The 25,236-nt window shown below is 47.4% G+C and overlaps 3 protein-coding genes across 9 annotated transcripts; 2 read left to right on the plus strand and 1 right to left on the minus strand.

The window, feature by feature from the left end:
* Nucleotides 1–1,636: 1,636 nt before the first annotated feature.
* Nucleotides 1,637–17,616, plus strand: ZDHHC4 (zinc finger DHHC-type palmitoyltransferase 4). 3 transcript variants are annotated; one of them, XM_030002133.2, is made up of 7 exons: nt 1,637–2,219; nt 3,195–3,325; nt 5,711–5,784; nt 7,462–7,640; nt 7,729–7,854; nt 8,514–8,758; nt 9,853–11,792. In XM_030002133.2, the coding sequence occupies exons 2-7, from the start codon at nt 3,203–3,205 to the stop codon at nt 10,135–10,137; spliced, it is 1,032 nt and encodes a 343-aa protein (XP_029857993.1). In that variant the 5' UTR covers nt 1,637–2,219; nt 3,195–3,202; the 3' UTR covers nt 10,138–11,792. The 3 variants fall into 3 exon arrangements, with proteins under 3 accessions (XP_029857993.1, XP_029857996.1, XP_029857992.1); XM_030002132.1 differs by lacking the exon at nt 1,637–2,219 and adding an exon at nt 2,865–2,969; XM_030002136.2 differs by lacking the exons at nt 1,637–2,219; nt 9,853–11,792 and adding an exon at nt 16,859–17,616 and having other exon boundaries at nt 2,569–3,325.
* On the minus strand, nt 12,247–21,457 carry E4F1 (E4F transcription factor 1). Of its 5 annotated transcripts, none has more exons than XM_041120212.1 (14): nt 21,158–21,453; nt 20,521–20,672; nt 20,285–20,384; nt 19,672–19,877; nt 19,335–19,455; nt 18,897–19,049; nt 18,401–18,567; nt 17,622–17,846; nt 17,195–17,300; nt 16,453–16,670; nt 15,881–16,079; nt 14,466–14,626; nt 13,583–13,645; nt 12,247–12,897 (listed from the first exon to the last, which is right to left on the minus strand). In XM_041120212.1, the coding sequence occupies exons 1-14, from the start codon at nt 21,312–21,314 to the stop codon at nt 12,550–12,552; spliced, it is 2,376 nt and encodes a 791-aa protein (XP_040976146.1). In that variant the 5' UTR covers nt 21,315–21,453; the 3' UTR covers nt 12,247–12,549. The 5 variants fall into 5 exon arrangements, with proteins under 5 accessions (XP_040976146.1, XP_029857966.1, XP_029857965.1 ...); XM_030002106.2 differs by having other exon boundaries at nt 17,622–17,849; nt 20,285–20,381; nt 21,158–21,447; XM_030002105.2 differs by having other exon boundaries at nt 17,622–17,849; nt 21,158–21,447.
* A 317-nt stretch (nt 21,458–21,774) lies between these two features.
* LOC115335851 (phosphoglycolate phosphatase) lies at nt 21,775–25,185 on the plus strand. Its single transcript, XM_030002138.2, has 2 exons — nt 21,775–22,447; nt 22,815–25,185. Exons 1-2 carry the CDS (start codon nt 21,823–21,825, stop codon nt 23,138–23,140), a joined length of 951 nt encoding a protein of 316 aa, XP_029857998.1. The 5' UTR covers nt 21,775–21,822; the 3' UTR covers nt 23,141–25,185.
* The last annotated feature ends 51 nt before the right edge of the window (nt 25,186–25,236 follow it).

Genomic DNA, 25,236 nt, shown 5'->3' on the forward strand with positions numbered 1-25,236 from the left:
CTGCTATTTCTGATTTTCTCCTCTGCTTCCTCAGCACTTAGGGATCCCAGGGCTTAGCACGCTAAGAGGTTTTAGGGTATTACACGTCCTGCTGTGGCACCAGCGGGAGGGGCTGTCTGCATCCCATCACGGACCACACAGCAATACGGTCTTCCCTTGGCACCAGCGCGGGCTGAGCTGTCGGCAGCACTGGGCTGAATGGGAAACCACCTCCCCAGGAAACCTGGGAGACTTGACACGGGATCGGGTAAAGCCTTACGAAGGAGAGCTGCAGGGACCTGCTCTGCCCAACCCGAGGGTGAGCACGATGCGGCGGAGGGTCTTCCTCTCGCTCGTGCCCTTCATGTTCATACACATCACTGCTGCAGGGGACTTGGAGACCCCCTCCTCCTCCTCCTGTCCTCTCCAGCTCTTCACCTCCCGGTGAGACGGGACATGGCTCCTTTCTCGCAGGTTCTGCACAAATCCAAATCTCCTCCTCAGTAGCTGAGATCCATGGCCGCGCACTGGGCGGAGCGTGCACTGCCCTCCGGTGTTGAGACACAAATGCACACACCTTCCTACAAACTGTCAGGACATCTTCACTATTCACTGCCCAAACAGGCAGGCAAAACTGCAATGGATATTATTTTTTTTTTCCCCCAACACGTGAAGTAATTGCTTCTTTTCCCTGCATTTTTAAGTGTCTTGAGCACTTTAAAACACTGACAGTAAATTTTAATCCTTGCAAGAAATTAGTTATGGGATTCCAAGCTAATGAAAAGATTGTTTGCTTGAAGACCTTCTGCTAGACTTTGATCAGACAAGATGTTTTAACTGATTTTTCACAGCACTTGGGTTGAATGAGCTTCATCTCTTTCAGTCTCAACCTGCTGTTAAAAGTATTTGCTGGCTGTTTTGTGCTTGAGCACAGCCTATAAGGCCACTAAGAGTGGATGGAGCTTCTCGGCCGTGCCGGTGCTGGTGCAGCTCCTGCCGGTACCGCAGGCAGGTCCGCACTGTGCGCAGGGACCACGGTGCACAAACCCTGCCTGTCTGCCTGCACACAAATAAACCGTCTCGTGCCCACACTGCTGCCAGCCCCCCGTCCCCAGGCCCCTTCTATGCTGCCAAACTTGCCAGGTTACATCCAACGTCCCAAACAAACCTACAGCTGTACCTGGAGCAGTACAGAAATTTTGCTGTATCAGCAGGAAGGGAAAAAAATGGCTTTTTCACCACGTCCTCCATCAGGAGCACGGTGCCTCGGGCTGCACTCTAGGATAGCTGTGTCCCAGCAATATTTTGGCCACATTCCTCTCTCTCAGGTTCTGGTTTGGTGCATTGGGGGCCAAGAACTTACCAGTGAAAAAAAGGTCCCCTTTCTGAAACTCAACCTCATCTCCTGCCGCTGCGTCTCGACCAAGCCAATTAATTTCCTCTCGGTGCCAAAGCAGCCCGAGCACCCCTCGGAGGGCTTACCTGTCGTGCCCAAGATCCAGCCAGCAGCAGACTGCGACCCAGAGCTGGCAAAATCATCACAGCAGCTTCGAAGCTTTTGGATCAGTTACCTGGTGGCAGCAACCGGCTGAGTTTCTATGGCAAATTCTACCCAGGCACCGTAACCCAATCGGCCGCTCATTAGCGGCGCTCTGGAGAGCACGGACCGCGCCGGCTGCGGGGATGGTTTCAGTTGACAGCCAGCGCGTAAGGAACCAGCACAGGACTTTTAACTCCTGTGGCCTTAGCCCACCTCAGCCCGGTTCTAGATGAGATCCCTGCGGGTACTGGGGCAAACTCAGCCCTACTTCTTACAGCACGTGGGACGTGATGGTGTGAGAGGAGGCTCCTTATTAAAAGGGAACATAAAGCTCAGAGCTCCTGTAGAAGACAAAATAATTTTGCTTTAGAGATTTCACCAAAGGCAACAAATCTGAAGGAAGTTTTTGCGGGTTCCTCAGAAATGACACGAGATGCGCCACGCCAGTTACACAGACCCTCTGGAAACAGAAGAAAACGGCACATCAACTCCGCTCAACTCATACGGTAACGAGCTGCCCAGGACCATAAGAACTCTACACCCAGCTGTGGGATTTATAAAAATGATTTCGCTTTTATTTCTACTGCTTTAATCTCCGTTCTCTGCGGCGGAGGAAGGAAGAAGGCCGGAGCGAACGGCTCTCCCCAGCTCCTACTGGAGGCGACGGCTGATTCCTCGCTCGATTTGGAGCCGCTTCCCGGTGCGTTTCCCAGGGGCAGCCCCATCCCGACACCGACGACCAGCTCCCCTCAGCCTGGGGAAGGCCCACCCCGTCCCCGGAGCCGCTGGGCCCGGGCGGCTGCCCGTAGCCGGCTGGAGAGGCGCGGTCCTCGGAAACGGACCTTCCGAAGGGCTCGGGGCAGAGCTGGTCAGCCGGCCTGCTCTACCCGGTCCCCGGGGCCGGCCGCTGTGGATCGGGGTCCCTCCCGGGATTAGGACGGGGCCGGCCCGGGGGCAACCCCCGCTTCCGGGTGGCACCGGGCCCTGCCGCCGCCGATCCCCGAGCGGCCCGGGGCGGGGGCTCGGCGATCGATTAGCCGGCCTCGGGGGAGGGGCGGCGGGGAGCGGGGCGGGAGCGGAGTGGGGCGGGGGCAGCCGCCGCCGGTGTCTGAGGGGAGCGGGGTCCCCGTTGTCCCCCCGCCGGGGCCAGCGTCTTCCCGCCCAGCCCGCTGTTCCCTCGGGGCTGGGGACCGTCGCCCTCGACGCCCCGACTGTGTCCCCTCGGGTTCCTGCCTGGCCGGGGGGTTCGGAGGCCGTAGGCCCCTGGCCCGGCGCCTTCACCGGCCTCCCCGGGCCGGTCCTCGGTCCCGCCGTCGGTTCCCGGGGTCGGGCAGGGCGTCGGGACCGGGGTCGTCCCCCGTTGCAGGCAGGCCGCGGGCAGCGCGCAGGCAGCCGCTGCGGCCCGGAGCCCCGAGGCCTGTCAGAGGCCCAGCCTCTCCGTCCCCTGTCAGTGAGTCTGAGGGCGCCGGGCCCGACAGACAGACAGACAGACACCATGGACACCAGCCCTGTGCTCTCCTGGAGCGGTCGGGGTGGGCTGGCTGGACTCGGGGCCGCTTCACTCCTCCGTTTGAGGGATGTGGTGAAGGGTGTGAAGCGTGGCGAGGCCCGGGCGCTGCTGCAGGGCTGAGCTGGCGCCGAGGGGCACTAATAAGCGGCTTCTGTTACGTTGCAGGACTCGGGATGGACTTTCTGACACTCTTCTTGATTTACTTGTGTTTTGTTCTCACTGCTATTGCTCTACTCTGCATCTGCACGGGAAGGAAGGAGAGTTGCCTCGCAAGAAGCGTCAATGGTGCAAGCCAGGTAAAGAACCGAGCTTTCAGAGCGATGATCATCTCCCGTTCTGGTGGCCTGCCCTAGTTTGTCATGCTAAAATTAGCGTATTTCTCCTCCATAAAAAATGCTCGTATATGCGGCTAGAGTGATGATACCGTGTATTCCGTATTTCATCCTATTTTGACAACTGCTTTCAGGCAAGCTCTCATTGGGATTGGAAATAGAAATACGCTTCCTTTCGGCTGATGAAATCCCACCCAAGCAGGTAGTAAAAAACCATTTGCGTCTTACAGCTCCTGTTCTGCGTCTGCCGGTCTGACCAGCTGCAGTCACCGCAGGGTAGTAGTAAGGACGGAGCTTCTCGCGATGCTACAAGTACATTGTTCAGTGACACCATTACACGTCAGCTTTGAGAAATTAAATAATAATGAGGCCCCAAGTATTTGCAATTTTATGGTATTTGCTGCTGTCATTAAGAGGAAGAAGGTGGGGGGAGGTTTGAGGATTAAAACAGGGAGAGAATTGTAACTGGTGGCAAATATTTTAGGGGAATTTCTTTAATGTGAGTCTGTAATAATGCTGCAGGCTGTTGTTTCCTAAGAAAGAGGGAGGAATGAAGAGCTTTAGAAGAGGATTAAGAATTGGCATTTTGTTGTAAAAACAGGGAATGAATTGCAAAGGCACTAGCTTATTTTTCTGTCTGTTGGGCTGTGTCTGAATGAAGAAGGAAAAAAAAGGTGTAGCATTCTTGGAAAGGAAAGGATAAGAGAATTATCATTTAAATTGTAAATAGTATTTAATACTGTTTACATGAGTCTGTTTAGACTTTAATTTTTATTACTAGTAGTATACTTTCTTTTTATTTTACTTTATAGACACACAGATCACTGCAGCGAAATTTATTGTTTTCCCACATTTCTTAATAGCTGCTTCTATGAAATATGTAATGATCAGCAGTTAAAATACTGCTGTGATAGAAAGTCACTGTCTGGAGAAATGTAATAGATACTTGTATATGCAAAATAAATATAGGTAATCCTAAATAGTTTCTCTAGACACTGTATTTTAAATTCATTTCTGACTGTAATTAATGAAGCCTGTAAGCCTGGAAGTTTGTTGAAATTGTTTGACTGCACTCCTGTAAGAGCCTTTAAAGTATTCATTGTGAGCAATATGAAGTAATTAACTTGCACAGACAGAGCACAGCTGTTTCTAGCTCTGTGGCAAGTCAGCTTCCACCCCCCAGCTTGTTTTCCTTGCTGCCAGCCGTTCAGTTGTGCGGGATGGTTATATGCATTGTACAAGTCTTCTCATTCCCTCCTACTTTCGTCATCACTACAAGCAGAAACCATATTTGTAAAAGCCTTTTGCTTTGGTGTAAGGAATGGCTGAAATACAGGGGATTGCTGTACTGTATGTGGGGGAACAATGGATACTGAATGTAATGTTAGACTGTACTAACACATGTACAGGTAATTTAAATTTGAATTTTGCAATTGCATGCAGGTTGCTTTTCTGTCTAGTTATGTTTCCTATTGCAGTACACAGCCTCTTTTTAAAAAGACTTATCACTTGAACCGCTGATAAGAGGCATACCAGTTAAAAGAAAAATATTTAACATCTCATCTCTACATATGCTTTTTGCCTTCTGGTCTTTCACACCTGAGACAAGAAGCTCTCACTGCATATTTTCTTTCCCTGTCAGCTAGAAATAGGCTCAGCTGCTCTAATTCCTCCACCACTGATGGAGCAGCATGTTGCTATAGAGATCTGTCATCTTCTCAACACCAGAGTCAAACAATTCCGCAGTCACAGACTATTGCTGAGGATTTCACTGAATGAAGACAGGCAGTTTTCTTCTTCATTGTGTCTAGCCGTTTTTGAAACGGTAGTTAGATAGACGTGGAGTTATCAGACTGGATCATAGCTGTAGCTGAAGAAACGATGTTTTGGTTTTGGTGGGGTTTGGTTTTTGGTTAGGTTGTGGGGTTTCTTCCTTTTTCTGGAGGATAGCAGGCTTTATCCCTTTGCTTATCTCCACTTGCATCTGTCAGATGTCCTGATGAAGCATATTGTAGTTCGGAAATTGCTCAGTTCTATCCCTTGCTTAACCAGTTACCCAGTCTACAACCCGATATAAGCTGCTTATAACTTTCACACATTAACCCAGATACATTTGTTTGTGCCTATGGGGCTCCTGAGAATATAGAACCTCACTCCCGTTTTGAAAACCCCAGCAGCATGCCTGCCTATATTCTTAGGAGCTCAGATACCCCTGAAGATGAGCTTCCTCCCCAATGACATGGCTGCAGATATATCACTGAGGGATTAGGTGACTTGTATTTTTATTTGAACTTTCTACAAGGCAGAAGCGATGTGCAATTCAGATAACAGTATTTTCATTTGCTTCAGGTATTGTCATTTGTAATCCCCACACAGCTCCAGAGAGTGACACAGAAGGCACTTCACAGGCTCTTCCACACAAGGTATTGCACTTTTTTTTATGCTTTTGACATTATTTTTTACTAGTATTTCTGGTTACTATAGGTGACCTCCTGCCACCATCAGAGCTTTCAGTATTATCCTTAGATATTCTCTCTTCATTAGGGGTGCTTGTCAGGGATTACAGATTGCCTTTAAGGTTTGCCACACTGTTGTCTTCCTGTTCCTTCTTATTGCTGGGAAGATGGTACCCTGAAATATTTGGACATACTGACAAATAAAGATTATGTGGCTCAGTAGCTTTCAGTGTGACTAACAGATGTTGGTCACGCTGGTGGGAGACTGCATCCACGTGAGAATTACAACAGACTCTCTGGCAGCTGCAGAATGAGTTTAGACAGAGCTAGCGATTCCCGTCCTCTCCCTCAAATCCCATTAGTCTTAGTCCAGCAGCTTGGATGTCCAGGTGGCTCAAGGGGAAGCTGCACAGCTGCCAGTGTGCAGTCTGCTGTATTAAGGTGAATTTTGTAGTGTCCTGTAAACTTTGGTGCTTTAGGATATGCTTTGGGAACAATTTAAATACTTTTCCTCTGGGGGCAGCAACTCCAGTATGACAGACACTTCGTGTGTTGTATACAGCTGTTGAATGTGTGCTGCAGTTGTTTTGTTGCCTGCTGTGCGGATTCTCTGCTGTTAACACAGCCCAAGAGAGAGTGGTTACACTGTCAAATGTGCAGTCAGCAGCAGAGCAATTACCTGATGAGCCTAGAGTAGTTGTCATTGCTAGACTGTGCTGTGCACTGGAGGCACTTGATCCTCCATGCACACCCTTCAACTACGTCACCTCATTCAAGCAAGAGATTTTTCAGTTCATGCAGAAGTCCAGTGTGGCACAGCACTTGAGGGTATCTTCTTGTAGCCCTGCAGTTGAGAGGACACTCCACAGGATCCTGCTGGATTACACACAGAAATGGTGTAGGAGAGAGCAGTAGAGGAGAGCTTGTCTGCAACAGACTTCCCGCTGTAGTAAAATAAACATCACTAGTTACTTAAAACTCGTAACAAAAGTCCAGCAAACTGATGTATAATGCAGAGAACTGCAGTAAGTGAACATTGCTCTCCTAATGTGTGGCTTATGTGAGCATCTGTTTGCCAGGCTGCTGAAAGTTGTTGCTCAGTATGATGCATCCCAAACAAACCTGCCTACCAAACAGTTGTGCAGCTTGCCTTGCAGAAGCTGTAGCCTCCCGACAGGTTGGAACTGGTGTTCACCATTGCTAACGTCCTGCCACGCTAATTTCATAACAGCTGCTTATATTATTACAGTTTTTTTAAGATTACCTTTAACTGGGATTTCTTTGCTTTCAGAGCAGCACACAGCAAATGTCTTCTGGCAGAATGTTTTGTGGCCTATTGCTGTGGCATATTTTGTCAGCACTAAGGGTGCTTTGTACTTGACTACTGTTGGGAAAAAAAATGCAAAGGACATGACAAAATGGAAGTGAATTTAGCTGGCATATTTAAAGGAGTGTATGTGGGAAGAAGAGAAGGAGAAGCCACTGGATGGAGAAAACACTATTAATATGCAATCCATGCTGGCCTGAAAACCTAAAAGAGGTGTCTCCTTGCATTTGGAAAGTCTTTGCTGATCACCTCTGAGTGTACTTGACCTGTTAATCAGGATGCTGAGTATTAAATAGACTGTCCCCTTTCTGTTACAGAAGCTGTTTGTTTGTTGTCCTGCACGTAGCCTTGCAAGCTGCAGTGTATGGGGAATACACATGGGAAGTGTTTGTTTACTGCTGGGAGCTGCAGTTCCACCTCCTCCTCCTGCTGCTGCCCTACCTGCTGCTGGCTGGGAACATGGGCTGTTTCATTCTCTGCTCCCAGGCCAATCCAGGTAAGCTCATGCTGATTGTGAGCTGTAGCTGTTTGAAAAGATGGTACAAACACCATTACTTTTACTGTTTTTCTTGTTTCTTTTGCAGGTATAATAACAAAATCAAATCATGCATCATTGGTTAAGATTTATGCATATGATGGTGTATTATTTCAGAAAGGCATTGTGTGTCCTACATGCAACATGGAGAAGCCAGCCAGATCAAAACATTGCAGTAAGAATCTTAACTTCCTTGATAAGCATAACAGTAATACTTTCCTAAATTAATTCTCCATCAATAACTGCAGTTCAGACTACATCCGTTCTGTTACCCAGCTCGATGCACCCAGGACTGGTTTGTTTTACTGGGGTGCCAGATTACAGCTGCCCTTTACCCATCCATGGAACTGTTTTGCTGCTCTTTCATCTCACAGAAATTACCGGTTCTGAGGGTATCATTTGGGGTCAGGTACAGGCAAGCTTTTGAGCATCTAGAAGTTAAATGAAAAATTATCTCCTGTCAAGACCCGAGTTCAGGATATTGTGTTTCTCTTGCAGAATTTGCTGTTACCATCTAAAACAAAGCTGGGAGCTGCAATTTCTACCTTTCATATGCTTTGCTAGGGAGTACTGTCAGAGAAACCAAAGTCTTTGAGCTGCAGTTTTGGTGAATAAAAGAGGAAATGAGATACATGTTTTTGTTTTTAGTATTGGGGTTTTTTTTATGATGGGCAATTGAAATGAATGTATTTGCTTAAAAAGCTATCAGCTAAATCATGACCATAATTCTCAAGATTTTTTCAGATGAAAAACTATCCTGATCTGTGCAAAAATAAAATTGATTATTTAAAAAACAAATAACTGAACTGTCTTTTATCATTCACTCCTCATCAGGTTTCTGCAGTATATGTGTACATCGTTTTGATCACCACTGTGTGTGGGTCAACAACTGCATTGGTGCCTTCAATGCAAAGTATTTCTTCCTTTACCTCTTCACACTGACTGCCATGGCTGCAACTGTTGCAATCATCACCACAGCATTTCTCATCCAAGTGGTGCTGCTGTCAAATATGATGCATGGGAATTACATTGATGACCAAGGACAAGAGCGTGCTGTTGAGATTCTCTTTCTCATTCAGGTAAGTTTATGCTGTCTGGGTTATTAGCTTATAAAAAGGCTTATGTCAGTCTTTGCTTTCAGGAATCTTGTAAGTCCATCTGTTCTCACAGGCAGGATGTGGACAGACTGCATTTTTTTTACCAACTTTACACAGCTAATTAAGTTTAGAAAACTGGTGTTGCATGATACTTTAAAAATAAGGGATTTTTCTCACAGCACTTCATTCCACTCTCCCGTTCTTGGGATTTCTGTCTCCAGGCCGCTTTCACTCAGCAGATCCGGTTCATAAAGAATGACTTTACATTCCAATGACCATCTACTGTAGTAACGTTTAGGAAACAGTTGACAATCCTTGAGATACCTTCACGGAGATGTTAAAGCAGGACCTTACTACCCTGGAATTTAGATACTTGAATATTTTCTCTCACATACAGGCAAAGGGTGACTTTGAGTCTCTCTAGCACTTGAGCCATTTGCATATCAATCCCCTCATCCCTTTCTGTAGTATGGCAATGAGGTGATAAGTAGAAAATGCTTTATCCTTTCCTCATCCTAGACAACAAATGTTTCAGCCTTGGACTCTTACAAAGGGATCTTGGTCAGGGAATGTTTGCTCATGTTTGAGCAGTACCATTACTGCTCCCCAGTATTGGAATTTAACTCAGAAAAGAGCTGCTTCAACTGTATCATGTCAGCAAAACCTGAAGTTGTACCAGATTGTAGCCTCTTCATTTGGCAGTTTGTTTTCAGATGATCTGCATTAATGATTTTAATTAAAAACAAAACAAAACAAAAAAACCCTAGCAAAACCCCAATATGAAATACAAACATTCAGAGAGAGATGGGTATAGAAAATCTCTTGCGTATTAGCAAGGCTTGTGAGGAAATACATTTCTGGAAATCTCTCTGCTCTACTCAAAGGTTCAGTCACAGGGATGGACCGTCACTGAGCTGGATGGATGGAGGATAGGGCTGTGACCTTGTTTCTGGGGCTGCGCAGTTATGTGCGCATATGGATGTGCATTTCAGCTGGCGTGTTGCCACGGTCACATGCCTCCATGTGATTTGATGCTCCCAACTTCTTAACTAAGTTATTATTTTCTTTCTTTGCAGCACCTTTTCTTGACTTTTCCTAGGATTGTCTTCATGCTTGGTTTTGTCATTCTTCTCACACTTGTACTGGGTGCATACTGCTGTTTCAATCTATATTTGGCCTTAACCAACCAAACTTCCAATGAATGGTATAAATCCAGAAGACATGGGTGTTCCCACCATCTAGCATTGCAGCCTCATGACAGACGAGTTGTCTACAAAAACATTTATTCTAAAGGAGTCTGGATGAATTTAAAGGAAATCTTTAAGCCTCCTACAGTGTTGGAAAGAAAGAAGAAAATGTGAAGATACTATTCTATGTCTATTTTTAAACTTTTTGTAAGACTTTATTTCAGCAGTGTGCTTTGAAGCCCCAGACAACTTCTGTGAACAGATTACTGTATGTCAATTAAGTAATTGGTAACTGTTTTCACAAAGCTGACCAGTCTTCAAAAAAAACTAGAGTTCTTCCAAGTTTGTCTGTAACGCTACTCGTACCAGTTGTGACAGTGGCCTGTTAGTCTTTTCAGACACAGTGACAGTACAGAAGCAAGCTGGACTAGAGTTAGGTTCACTTAAGGAACACATACACAAGGAACTTTTTTTATGGTTACTGTTTTGTACGCTGCATAATATATACCACTATATATTAGGCAAACTGAGTTCCTAAGTTACTTTGGTATGTCTTAAGTAGGTCTTCCTGCAGGAGACTTTACAGGAATCTAGCAATGTCACACTTGTGGAAGTGGCACTTATTTGTCAATTATTCACATTTTTTTTCCCCTGAAGGAAAATAGTAACTCGCAGCTGACTGCAGTATTCTGATTAATGATGCCTCAGCAGAGCACTATTTAAGAGACTTCACTTGGTGAGATCTCCAAGTTTAAGCTCAGTCTTCTGTTTCCTTGTTTGAGGGACCAGTAGTGAATTTGCTGGTATGGAGAGGGAAGTTTGGTCCATCTTACTGAAGTGAATCTTTTTCTCTGTGTGTGCACTTGCAAGGTAAGAGCTAACAAAGAGCTGCTATGAACTTTGAGGAAGCATCATCTTTTTTATCTTTGTTTGGCAAATTATTAACCCATTACCGTTAACAATAAGTACAATATGTTGCAGGTATTTAGCTGAAAAACCCCATGATTACTGGCAGAATCTTAACCTGCAGAAACCATGTTCTACTGCAAATTCGTACTAGTATGGAGCATCTTAATTTCAGAAAGGAAACTACTACAAGTGCTACTTCTCCTTACCTGCTAAGTCTCTTTCTTGATACCTATTTTCAGCTCGTTCAAATTAAGATGCCATTTCAGCCTTAGAGTCATGAAAATGGTGGACTTCTTGTCAGAATTTCAGCATCCTGAAAAGAGTATCAGAAATTTGATACTGAGCTTTGGACGTACAGGTCCTGGCAGATTAGACTTAATCCTTCTGGTGTTTCTCATCTTTATTGCATTGTTCGATATACCTGTTCACAGCAAGAGGCTCAACCACGTCTTAGGCGTTTCTTAGTATTTTGGGCATTTTGCAGCAGGGGAAGTTACAGTTGCTGAAGCTGTTTCTAGGGCTGTCCACCTGCAGTCACGGAAGAGGCCACTTCAAAAGCACAGCAGTGACGTGGTCTTCCACCTCTGTACAGGGATTCTCTAGGTGAACGCTGAAAGGCAAGTCATCGGTGTCCCTCAAGAAAACCCTCTGCCTTAACAGCAGAGGACAAAAGTAGACTTGCAGCTATGTAAGCGGCCTTCTGAAATCCTTCCAGCTTAGGATCACTTGAAAGATCTCCAAAGCATAGCTGTACTGGCTGCTTTTAGAGGCTTGTGCTCGCTTTGGGAAAAACAGCATGTTTAGACTCACCCAGCAGTGAGGGTTTCTTTAAGCACTATGGTTAGTGGCCCTGTTCTCTTCTCAGAAATTCTTCTGAGTTAGAGCAGAAATTGGAAAAATATAGTAAGAACTTTAAATAACTTTATTTTTAAAAATGTATTTATTTACATGCCGAATCTGTACAATATGCAATTAAAAATCCGTATATGGTTTAAAAAAAAAAAAAAAAAATCATATACAGTATGGCTTTACATACCAACAGACTAGCTCTCAGAGTAGCCTGTCTGGCATTGCAAGGGTACAATGATGCATTCTTTCATAGACCAGTATATAAGGCTATTTGTCCAGGATATAAAATAAAATAAAAGAAAAATACTGCAGTACCATGCCTTAGGAGGACTAAAGTAGTGAGGTTAAAGGCATGAAAGTTTTTGAGCGGTGGTGAATGCACACCAGAACTCCTTAGGTTTGGTTTTCTTGGTTCGTTTTAAATGCGTACTATTAAGTAGTCTCTTAAAGAGACCCTACGTATTTGCTTCACTTTCTGAATCCTTTTAAATACCAGAACACTACTGTCCTGTGGTCAGAGGTAAATGCTTTGCAAAGGATCTTCCTTTATTTGAGGCAGCTGTACAAAACGCCAAGACTGTCAAATACGGCCTATCAGTCACTTCCACAGTATAACCATGCAGAGGTTTTAAACTACTGTTATTTCCATTTTAAACAGAAAACATTGTGGGGCTGTACCATCCTGTTAAGCCACTTACCTATAGAAGCATTCTCTCCCTTGCTCTCTGAACAATTATAATGGCAAACTTAGGACTGATCAAATTCCCCAAATAGGAGAAAAATAGTAAGTTTTACATTTAACATCTGTCACTAGCTGCATGCTGTTCATTACACAATCACAGTCTGGACTTCCACCTCCCCCTCCTCGGAGGCGATCACAAACTCTCCTGCATGTTCCATTATTTCAATATCCTCAGATGCCACCATCGTCACCGTTGCTTCTTCGGTCTCGATGCTACCCTCCGTAGTCAGCACTGCTCCTTCTCCGATGGCGGAAGCCAGCGTCATAGCAACCTGCTCCGTGAGGCTTTCGGGGGTCGCAATGGTGATGGTGTCCGCAGCATCTGTGGTTACTTCAGAGTTTTCTGCCACGGTGACATTCTGTACAATGATCTGGTGACCAGAGTTTGCTTGATTTACTATTTGTTGCACAACCTTCATAATGTGGCTGTCAACCTACATGAAGAGAACAGAAGCCACGTTATTTCTTGGTGTATTGTACTCTGTTAGAAGTATAGACAGTTACCATCACCATAAACAGTGCTTGGTGACCAGCAGGGCAGTATAACAACCAGCATTTAATTCCAATTTCCACCAGCTGTTCACTGAAGTTCTCATCGCCCTGAGAACAGCAGACTCTTAGAACATGTCACACCTCATGTCGCTGAAGATATTTTTGCCAGCGGGGTGCTTCCTACAGAAAGTCAAACTACTATTTATAGAAAAATCTTAACGATGCATGCCCAGACATTTAAACTGACCGAATGCAATTCAGGAACCTAGCCAGCCTCTGACTTTGCAGCAACCGTTTTTTCTGGCATTCAGGAATGCCTTAAGAGGATCATTTCCCCAAGGCTGAAGTGTAACTGTACAATTCTATTCAGCCGGCAACTGTGCTCTTATGTATGAAGCCACAAGAAGTCGCTAGCTGCCATCACTGAGAGGATCTGGGGTTAACAGAGCTCGGTCAAACACAGTATGACCGGTACTATGTTCTTATACAGACAGGTCTGCAGATCTACAGAGGTAGGTAAATTAATTATTTGAAGTTGAGTTTATTTAGCATGACTTTCAGACACTAAAAGTGATTCATTTCATCTACAGCGAGTCCTCGAAATAATAGTTTATGCATCTGCTTTACCTCATGTCTTGTTCCCTCAATTATTTCAGTAGCTTCGCTGGTCTCAATGTCTTCTGTAGCAGTCTTGAAAGACAAAATATGATGATTCCCTTTTTAGATTATTACAAAAAAATCTTTTATTACCAAGATACGAGGCACTAAGATCACTTACAAAAGTCTTTCTGTTCCCCCCATGATGCAGTAGCTACTCTAAAGACAACTCCTCCCTGAAATTCCCTCCAAATCCCATTATCAAGAGCTACTTAAAAGTAATGCAAAGTGCTCACAAATAACTGAAAGAGAACATCCTCTCTCAGCAGGACTCGGCCAACTGGCAGACTCTTCTCCTATTGGAGAAAAACTATGGCAGCACTAAATGGACTCAATAAATGAACTGTGTTATTCTGCACGGCTGCGTACTGGTTCTTTGTCACAAAGGGGGACAAAGCAAAATGTGTAATTCATTGCTTTTGGCAGCCACAGCCAGTTAAAAACAACAGAGATTATTTTGGACAAAATAAGCTAAATAGAAATGCGAGAAAAGAGTAGGTAAAAGTTGAGGGAAAGCTGAAGCAAGTTTGTGAGGACATAAAATCTCGTATAGTCAGAAGTTCTCAGTCTCAGCCTTCTGATGAACTACTGTCAGTCTTCCCTGCATTCTCATTTTCCTGCGTACATTACACGTAGGACTTTGGAAGGGTCGTAAAATAGGCTCCAGGTGCTCTCCTTCTGAACAAGATTAATCCTACTTATTCCTAGGGTCATGCAGGCAGGGGTAGCGTTAGCTAGATCCTATTGTACCTCCTCCCAAAAGCCTAGACGAGGAACATGCACGACTGCAGTTTTTACTGACAAAATACCGTGCTAAGTTCAGAATGAGAAGGCTGTTTGCCCCACTTCTTACCTCAATGATGTATTCCTGAGTGTCTGCCACCACTGAAGAAAACTCTACCAAAACAGTGTGAGGATCTTCAGAAATGACTGTTGCAGCTAAATTGTCAGCTGACTGACTTTCCTCAGACATGATCACTTCTTCCACCTCTTTCAAAGCAAGGAGGCAGCCACCTGAATGGTATTCCAAAAATGCCAGAAAAAACATTTCTCATAACCATCCCAAATACAGGAGTGCCTGGAAAACACTACGCAGCACAAACGAGACCCCTTTAACAGGATGCCGCTGACAAGCGACCAGCAGTCAGACAACAGTCATCCCACCACAACCGGCCAAGTAATGGCTTAGAAGAGGCCTGCGTGACACCAGACAACAGAACCAAGCCTCCAGCAGAGCAACTGTCCAGTGCAATTTCAAAAAATACACAACTAAATTCAGATGCATAAAACCACACAGGATTTCAAAAGCCATACGTGAAGAACATACAGTAAGATTTTTGGTATATTTTAAGTCATGTATCTTTTCTGCTTATGCACTGCATTTCAGTATCTACCTAGGAAACTCTTTTTTTTCCTCCAGTAAACTTGTATTGTTCTTTACAATCTAAATACATCATCATCACTACCTGAAGAAGTTTGAAAATCCGTGCTTAGGAGCTAAAGGAGCAGCAGGTCCGGTGCAACTAATCCGATCAAACAGGATTATCTGCGAGAACTTAACTCTACTTAAGACGTTTTCCTCGCAGAACATCCACATTTTGTGTTTTTACAGGATTTCATAAAACCCCCAGATTAGTATGAATTTAATGCCAAAAAAACCACCAGAATTGGCAAGTTTAACCATAACAGTATGTGCCACATCCTAAGTTTTACAGTTCCCTCACCTCTTTCCCAACACAGAAATCAAGCGCTCCCTGGCATTACTTTGCGAAAACCTTAATCTCCTCCCTTTTTGTGTATAGCCTTGGAACAGAACCACTTCACAGTTCGGGGTAGACTCTTGCACGGTATAGGGTCTGTCTTCCCCACTTAGGGCAGTGGCGACGCTGCAGAGACCACTTAAGCCAGAGTTTGGACCAGAAAGCCCACAGCACTCCTGCAGTTAGATTCTTAATGCAAATTCTGGTTTGGTTATTTTTATTTAGATGATCTAGATTTTACATTAGAACTGTTTTATGGCTGTTCATTCAGCATCATTTTTGGTCAGAAAGATCATAATAGAAGTATTCATTAATGTAGATGAAAAAAATACAACGCATCTCCTTCTGATGCAACTGAGATGCAGATGAACAAGTGGCCTTGGACGCAGGTTGTTAGATCCACTCTAAAAAACCATTACCATTCAGCCAAAAAGCAGCTTGTCCAAACCCAATCCTGGAGCACCACACATGCCCCGCACCCCCACGCAGACAAGCTTTGCCACCTCACCTTTGGTTTTTAAGTGCCTGTTGAGAGTGCCATGCTCTGCAAACCCTCGCCCGCACTTGTAACACTTAAAAGGCTTTTCCCCCGTGTGATGGCGGATGTGGCGGACCAGCGAGCCCTTTTCCCGAAAGCCCCGACTGCAGTACTGGCACACATAAGGCTTATCCTCTAAATGCGTACGGAAATGAACTTGCTGGGCATTCTGTACAAAGAGAGAAGCAAGAGAATGGCAGCTGAAGGGAATGACAAACTCAAGCAAGCAGTATTTTAGCTTCCAGGGTAAAAGCCAACATCTTTGAGGACTTCTCATGTAAGAAACTATGAAGACTTGTCTTTATTATTATTACATAATTTTTTCTGCACACAAAGGAACAGTTTCTTCACAGATGTGAAAGTTTTATTAAGACTGTCCCTCTTTTCCCCACTAAAACAAAAGCTCCTTCTGAAGCTTCAGATCATGTCAGAGGCAGGTGAGCTGTCATGTGTTCTTTCAGGAGCAAAGCCTCCTAACTTCTCCCAATCCCTGGCTGTGGAAGGGAAAATCTGAAGGCAAGCCTGTTGTCAGGGAGACGCACCTTTGTCTTGTACCGCTTGCCACACTTTGGACAGGAATACGGCCGCTCATCAGAATGCACTCTTCGATGCCCCTTCACATGTGCAATGGTCTTGTAGAGCTTGCCGCACTCTCCACAGCGGAAGCGCCGTTCATTCACGTGCACTTCTTGATGCTTTTTTAGCAGATAGCCTTTTGTGAACTCTTTGCCACACTCCTCACACTTAAAAGGCTTGTAATCTAGAGAGAGAGGGGGAGAACGCAAGGTTGATACAGGACAACCAGCAGCAGCAAGTATCTAGTTCATGCTGTAATAAAATTCTCAGGAAAAAAATTAACCCGGAGAAGGAGGGAAATTATATTTTCAACTGCATGTATGGGCTTTGTCTCATTCATAAGCAAATTCTGCTCAAATGTTGCTCTTGCAGCCTTTGATGTCTTTCAAGCAGCAGTTCCAGCCCATCAACCTGTTCTGCCATGCTAACCTTTTTACTGGCCTCTTCACAAAATTCTACTTTCAAGGATGCAGAGCAGGCCCTGAAACATGGAAACTTCTTTTTTTAAAAAAATATTTCTTTTACTCTCTCTTCTAGACCTCAAGCAAAGTCAACCTTTTCATATTAATGTATTAAGCATCAGTTGATTTTGCATGGCTAACGGCCATGTAAAGGCAAGGAATTTGAAACAAAGCAAGCTGTACTGTCCTTAAGGTCATAGTAAGACATGGCACAATTTAGGCACCAGCATAAGCAGTAGAACTTTACCTAAATGACCTTTGATGTGTGTTTCAAGGGAATTCACTTCACTGAAGGCTTCATTACAGTGAGGGCAAACGTAACTTTTGTACCCATTTGTTCTTTCTGCATCTGTCTATTGGAAAGAAAATGGTACAACATAAATATTTTTTGTACTAGTGTGTACAGTAAGTATCGCTAACCAAATTCCCCATTAAATACTCCAGCTTTGACAAGAAAGAGATCTATATTGCTAACAGGAGACAGTAAGCGTACTAACACTACGCTTAAAGCATACGTGAAAAACGTAACTGTAAAAATTGACACAAAGACCCAGGCACAGGGAGAGATGCGCTGAGGATAGCGTGAGGGGTGGTGAGGCTGACAGTGCTGTCCACAACCAAGTGCAGGCAAAGAAGATTAAAAAATTAAATCTCGTTATGGAATACAAACATACCGACTCCACTTGTTCTACTTCAATACACTGTTCCTCACACGGCTCCTCTTCTGCTTCCACCACTTCATTTTCTATTTCTTCTGTAGCAGCCACAGCATGCTCATCTGGCTTTTGCATTTCCTCCATAGTGACCCTCTCTATCACAATACCCGAATTCCTCATGGCCTGCCTCAGCAGATTCTCACTGTTCACTTCCCCCTCACACGGCAGCTCCTCAGGATGCGATTGCTGAAGGAATAAACAGCCCAGTAACTGGTACAGCAAATAACACTGTTAGCCTTTTTTTTTTTTCTCTTTTTTTTTTTTTTTACAGCAACATTGCTACTATGACAGTCAGTCTTCCTAGGGTGTCTAATGCTGTGATACAGGGTTGAAAGATCAACTGGGGAGGAAGATGAGGTGAATCTGTACTCTGAAAACATATAGTCCAAGGGATGATAAGCCTTTGCTCCTACCACAGAGTCTCATAGCAGGGAATGGTCAACAAAACCACCCTTTCACCTTCTATATCATCCGGTACATGGTGGTGACCCCTACACATCCCCCTGTATGCTATACACATGCTGCTAAGCCTCAGCAGCAGCAGCAGATGGCCAGACAAGGTCAGGGCAGAGTTTGCCATCTATGTTCTCAGATGAAAGAGAAGCTAATTAACCATCTACTTCCACCACACAGAGTTATTCTGAGCACCTAAGAAAATTTTGCTCATGAGGTGAAATACTTCAAAATACTTCTTTGCATAAAACACATGAAGGGTGTTTAAGAGAAATGACACTCACATCTTGGTCCAGGGATTTTGCATCTACAACAGGAAGTTCCTGCATTTGGACGTGGACTTCATGAAGAACGTTGCCTTTTGCATCTGTGACAAGATGAATGACGGGCGAGGTCTCAATGGATTCACTCGCTATTGATGAAACGGTGTCCGTGTTTGAACTACAGGATCCTTCAAGAAAAGCAGCACAATGAATCACTTGGCGTACTGCCACCCCTCACCAATTTGCTGTGCCCTACACAAAATGTGTCTCAGAATATGAGGTGCCTGTTAAAGCCACCTTTGAACCAGATTCTCAAACATTCTTCACAGCCAACACCTGGCTACATGCGCTTCAGGTTAACAGTTTAGCTCTGTAAATTACTTTTTCCTGTATAAAAAATATAAACTGAATACCACAGAAATACTTTTTTCATAACTGAGAAAGAATTTATAGTTCAAGTGCCGGGAGCATGCTTGGTTTTATCAGACACAAGGCAGGTATTGACAGCATCACTGACCTGTTGGCAAATCATCTTTATTGACTACTATTTCTTTGTTCATGTTGAAGCGGATTTTTTCAGTGCAAGGTGTCAGAGATTTCAGGTGCCGAGTCAAAGCTCCTGATTCCCGGAAGCTTTTCCCACATTTCTTGCATTTGTAAGGTCTTTCATCTGGAAACAACAAGAATCGAAACAACAGTATTAAACTAACGACAGCCAGTATTCACTCTATGCAACAGACTGCTAGAACGACTCTTTCAGCTTTCTACAGCGAGCAGACTGTGCTTATCCCAGGACTTTGCGTCGCCTCCCAGCACCCCAAACATCGGGGAGCTCCACGGTCTTGGCTCAGCAGAAGATGGAAAGCAGCAATAAATTCCACTGGAAGGTAAGCTGTATAACCACACACAGCACACTCCAGCAACAAGGAACTCTTATTTTGGAGAACTGTCTTACCAGTGTGACGCCGATGGTGTCTAATCAGAGACCCTTTTGTCCTGAAGGAAGTTCCACAGAGTTTACATTCATAGTCCTTTCTGCTGCTGTGCGTGATCATGTGAGCTTTGAGGATGCTTGCCTAGGGAAAGAATTTCAGTTTAGAAGATGCTCCACATGGTTACAGATTTTACATTTCAGCTGTAAAGAACAACACCACTCCTTCTGAAAGCAGAACTTCCCTTTTGAATGTGTAGCACGCAGTAGAGAAGCACACTGTTATCGAGTCTTGAGACGTCTTGGTTAACAGCTAGCCTAAATAACTCACTAACCCAAACACAGTAGAAGTGACGCTTACTGTTTTAAACGTCTTCTGGCATAATTCACATACATATCGCCCTTCTTTGTTAATCAGCAGCTTAACCTTTATCAGTTCTGTGGCAATGTCCTGCTCCTGATCTTCAGGGTTGCCTTGCTCTTCAGTGACTTCCCCATCGACATGACCATTTGGGTTTTCAAAAACGTGGTCTCCTGCAACAATGACTTCTTTGATGTGCCCACTACCTGGGAAAAGGATACAAAGACAGTTACGTTCTTCACAGAAGAGAGCTTTACACGACTAGAGCAATTTACTGTTTCAGCATTTCATGCCAAAGGAAGGAGAAAGTTACTCTAAACCTGGAATATAGGTCTCTGCAAAGTTCTCATTATTGCAGCATAAATATTAAAATGGACACTTCTCGAATGGAATTTTAAATCTGATTTGTATTAACGCGGAGGGAATTGCAAAGCTGGCCTAGGGATGCCTCTCTCACACCTTCGAGGTAACGCTCAGTCCCAGGTCCCAGTGCTCAGAAACACCGGGGTGTCACGTACCCAACTACAACACAAATCAAACAGAAGAGGACACTGGACGAGTAAACAAGTTCCTAACCCAGCAGGGGTATAAAGGCAAGCGTCTCGAAGCTCACCTACTATAGCAGATGCGTTGCTGATTTCCTCTGCTATTGAAGATGCTTCAACAACTATATGAGCAACAGTTATCGACTCCTCGACAGAAGGAATGACCTGCTGTAACAGATAACATTTTAGCAGAAAAGTTTTATTACCTTTAAAAACATTGCATTCTGTTCTCTCCCCTCCAACCCAACAGACCGTTGCATCCTAATTATTTTCAGCCACGGCTTGAGGAGAAGCCTGCTGTCACCTTTTGTACTTCTTGGTTGAGGAGACCTGCTGATGCAGCAGCGAGAGCTTCTGGAGCTCGCTGGCAGACCTTTTGTAATTTGTGTTGCACAAATTCTTCCAAGGAGGTGAACTCCGACTGGCAGCGACCGCACTTATGCACGTCATCTTCATCTACGATTTAAAACGCAGTCATCGGTTTAGGAAAATCCGGCCCCTATTACCGAGCAGCGTTTACACCGAAAACTTCTGGGTTCTGCTTGTCCCGGTGAGCTCCGACGCCAGGAGAGAACGGGCCCGGCGGCGGGGGCTGCCGAAGGGTGTTTTCGCTCCCGCAACCGGGCGGTTTCTGGAGGGGAGCGAGGCGATTCCCACCACCCCCGGCCGGTCCCGGGGGCTCCGCTCTCGCAGCCCGGAGGAGGGACGGGGCGCAGAGGGGCAACCAGCCAGCCAGCCAGCCGCCCCCCCCGACCCCCGCTGGCGGAACCGGCAGAGCCAGGACCCCCACACACACCCCTCACCCCAGGCGCCGGTTCCACCGGGCCGGGCCCCCTCAGGGGCCTCCGCGGGCCCCGCCGCCGCCTCCCCGGGCCCCGCTTTCCCCTCGGCTCCGGCCGGGGCCCTGTCGCGGCGGCACCGCCCGCCCCGCGCCCGGTTACCTTCCTCGCTGAAGGGCGCCGGGAGGCGGAGGAAGGCGGCGGGGCCGGCGGACGGCGCGGCGGGGTCGGAGCCCGCGGCCGCCGCCCCCTCCCGCTCCTCGGCCGCGGCTGCCGTAAGCCCCGCCGGCCCCGCGCTCGTTGCCATCGCGGCCTCCATGTCGCAACGAGCCGCACCGCCAAGATGGCGGCTTTACGGCCGTGTCGTCATAACAACGGGCCGCGTGCCGCGGGACGGGCCGCCGCGGGGGAAGGGGCGGGGGGGCTCGGCGGGGGAACGGAGCCGCGCGCGGCCGCGGGCGCCGTTGGTGCCCGGCCCTCGCGTGTCCCCCCCCCAGTGACCTCTGACCCCCGCGCCCGGACGGACCGGAGCCTAACGAGTTACCTAACGAGCCCCCGAGGCGGCCGGACGGCCCAATGGGTCGCGGAGCGCCTGGGGTGACCGCGCGCTCCCGGCCAATGGCGGCGCGCGGGGGGCGGGCCGGCGAGGCGGGCGACCAATGAGAGCCGAGCGAGCCGGGCGCCGTCGGTGGCGCCGTGCGGGAGGGCGGGGAGAGGGCGGCGGGGTGGGCGGGGCTCGCCACGCCGCCGCCGCCCAATGGGGGGCGCGGGGCCGGGCCGCGGCGCGGCCAATGGGGGAGGGCGGGGCGCGCGGCTGAGGCGCGGCGATGGCGGCCATGGCGGGCGGCGGGCCGCGGCGGTGCCGGCGGTTGGAGGCCGAGGCGGCCCGCGCCGTGCTGGGCGCCGCCGACACGCTGCTCTTCGACTGCGACGGCGTGCTGTGGCGGGGAGAAGCGGCGGTGGGCGGCGCGGCGGCGGCCTTGGGCCGGTTGGCGGCGGCGGGCAAACGCCTCTGCTACGTGACCAACAACAGCAGCCGGACGCGCGCGGCCTACACCGAGAAACTGCGGCGGCTGGGCTTCCCCCCCGCCGAGCCCCGGCACGTCTTCGGCTCGGCCTACTGCGCCGCCCGCTACCTCCGCCAGGCCCTGCCGCTCGGCGCCGCCGCCTACGTGCTGGGCAGCCCCGCGTTGGCCGCCGAGCTGGAGGCCGTCGGTGTCCCGCACCTGGGGCCCGGCCCCGCCGCCCTGCCCGGTCCCGCGCCCGCCGACTGGGCCCAGGCGCCGCTCGATCCCGCCGTCCGCGCCGTCCTGGTGGGTTTCGACGAGCACTTCAGCTACGCCAAGCTCTGCCAGGCCCTGCGCTACCTCCTGCGGGGCGGCCCCGACTGCCTCCTCGTCGGCACCAACCGCGACCACCGCCTCCCGCTCGAGGGCGGCACCGCCATCCCCGGTGCGCGGGGCTGGGGCGGGGGGGACACCGCGGGTGGGGGGCGGCCGGTGCCTCGTCTGCCGCCCGGCAGGTGCGGGGAGGTGGCCCCGGCCCGTTCAGAGCTGCCCGTGGTGAGTCCTGGGGCGTCTGGGCTTCCTCCTCCCTGCAGCCCCCCGAAAGAGGGAGAATCCTTGTTGATCCGGTACTCGGGGAGTAGCGGTTCCTTTTTGATCCCGATGCGGGACGGTATCCCCGCCTCCTGGCGCTGACCTATTCCTCTGCCTGTCCCGTCTGTGAAGCTGCGCCGTGTGGTTTTGCACCAGCCCCTGCGGGTGCTGAGAGTCTTCTGCAGTCTCTAATCAGTGTTTTTTTTCTCTTCTCTCCCTAGGGACTGGCTGCCTGGTAAAAGCAGTGGAGACGGCAGCCCAGCGCGAGGCGTTCATCGTAGGAAAGCCCAACCGGTACATGTTTGATTGCGTGGCGAGCGAGTTCGACATTGATCCCGCTCGTACCATCATGGTGGGAGATCGGCTGGACACAGACATCCTCATGGGCAACAGCTGCGGGCTCACCACCCTGCTGACGCTTACCGGGGTCACCACGCTGGACGAAGTGAAGGGCCACCAGGAGAGCGACTGTCCCGCCAGGCAGAGCCTGGTTCCCGATTACTATGTCGATAGCATAGCCGACCTTCTCCCAGCACTGGGGGATTAATAGAGCAAAAAGCTTGCAGCCTCTGCAGCGCTACCCCGAGGAGGGCCCCTGTTAATCACCCTGTGGCAGTAACATACTCGCTAGGACACCACCCAGAGTTAGTAACCCTTAGCTTTTTAACCTTCCTGTCCTCTCGATACGATTTTGTTTACATCTCAGTCTTTAAATGCACTTTGAAACAAAGAGGGCATTATGGTGTCACCCAAGTCTTAGTGGCTTGGGGTTTTTTTTTTTTAAATTATAAGCAACACATCTATCCAAATGTTTGTGATACTCGATGTCACGTTGTCCTCTAGACTGAGTTGAGGAAAGTAGAGCTGGTTGATCTGAGGAAAAGAACCCAACGTCTTGCGGTGTGTCCTCGCCTGGACAGGCTGTGGCTCAGTCTGGTTTATTCAGGGAAATGACTCTTGGAGTGTGTAGTAACTTAGTGGCTGTGTTTGGAAATGCTTGCGGTGGCTGGCAGAATTGGTGTTTGGCTTTAGACTGATTTCCCCTCCCTCCCCCAGCTTTTTTCCGGATGGGGTCCTGTTTAGTAGTACAGCCCACTGCAAGCGCGACGTCCGGTCGCAGAAACTGAAATCCGTCTCCTTTATTTGACCATTGCAAATTGCACTTGTGGTGCAGATTAGGGTGATTCCACTCACAAAATAGAAACGGTGTCTTCTGTATACTGTATTTGTCCAAGTGTTGGATGTATGTGTAAAGTACATGTACATACAAGAACTACCCTGATCCTAAATATATATCAGAATATATTTAAATTATAAATTTAAGTATAGTATATGATAATATATCTTGTTTCCCAGAAGGGAGGATAAGAGGAATGTACTTCACTGATCACAGTAGATTTAATTCTCCTAAGCTTTTGCATTTGATAATGCAGAAAGTCTGTATCCACATAGGACTGTCCTTCACTACTGCTGCTTCCCAGAAATAACTGGATCGATTAGTACCGAGTTAGTTCTTGTGCTTCCCTCAGCATCAAAATAGCTGCTCGCTTTGGCTTTAGCTGCAGAATCTGAATTGACGCTCAGTCTGCAGGGGATGGATGCAGTACACAGTACGGCTTTCCACCGCAATAATCCTGTGAGAGTACTGGCTGTGTGTGACGATGGCACGTGCTTCCTTTAAATAGCTGGGGTTAATAATATCTTCCACGTGTGTCTGGTATGGGGGCCTGGCACCAGTTGCTTGTCTGAAGAGGAGTGCTTGCTTGCTCAGGTGATGATTTCATTGTGATCTTTAGGTGGGTTTGGGTGATGCACAGCTCAGGCTACGGGGTAGGTTTTTATGCTGGCTAAATCAAAGGCCACAGTTGAAAGCTTTTGCGTTACAGAATTAAGTGAAAAATTATATATGCAAATAACATGCTTTTATTCCATAGATTCCACTATCGGCAGTTAAATTTGAACACTGGCCTTCCTTCATCTCCCACTGTTCAGCTGGATAGCTCTAGCAGTGTGTCGACGCCATTTCCTTCCACTCGGACACTTGAAACGAGTAGACTTGCCACCTTGTCTGTACAGCAATAACCGTGCAGTTCATACTGTGTTTTGGTGTTACCAGATTAGCTGCTCTTGTAAACGGGTGTTCGTTTGTAACTCAGAGTTGTGTAAGGAGGCGCGGATAATCTCTTCCCTGTTCCTGTCTCCAGCTGGAGGGCTGTGACTGTGTAGAGTCACAGAGAAATACTTACAGATAGAACTTCCACTTTATCTGGGTAACGTGGAAATGGACATTATGGATTTACTGCAGGTAGGGTCCGACTTAGCAATGTGTTCTTTGATTCAGTTCCTGTATCTGGTGCTTATAATTTCAGAATATGTCAAGTCAAGTAGTAAACGCCAGGAGAGGCATTCAGCCTCGTTCACGCAGCGCACTGTCCCTGCCAAGTACTCTTCACTGTACAAGGGAACCATTACCTCGATTCACGTATGCTGAAATGTTCTGGCGAAGGTGTCAATCGTGCTTCAAAACTCTGTATCAACCTCCAAACAGTTTTTAAGCCTCTACTTGAATTCACATTAAACTTACAAACCTGCTTTCCCCTGGCGTTGTCTTATTTCGTAGTCTTCTCTGGGAGCTTTGCTGCA

This window comes from Aquila chrysaetos, chromosome 25 (assembly GCF_900496995.4).
Source record: "Aquila chrysaetos chrysaetos chromosome 25, bAquChr1.4, whole genome shotgun sequence".
Classification (NCBI taxonomy): domain Eukaryota; kingdom Metazoa; phylum Chordata; class Aves; order Accipitriformes; family Accipitridae; genus Aquila; species Aquila chrysaetos.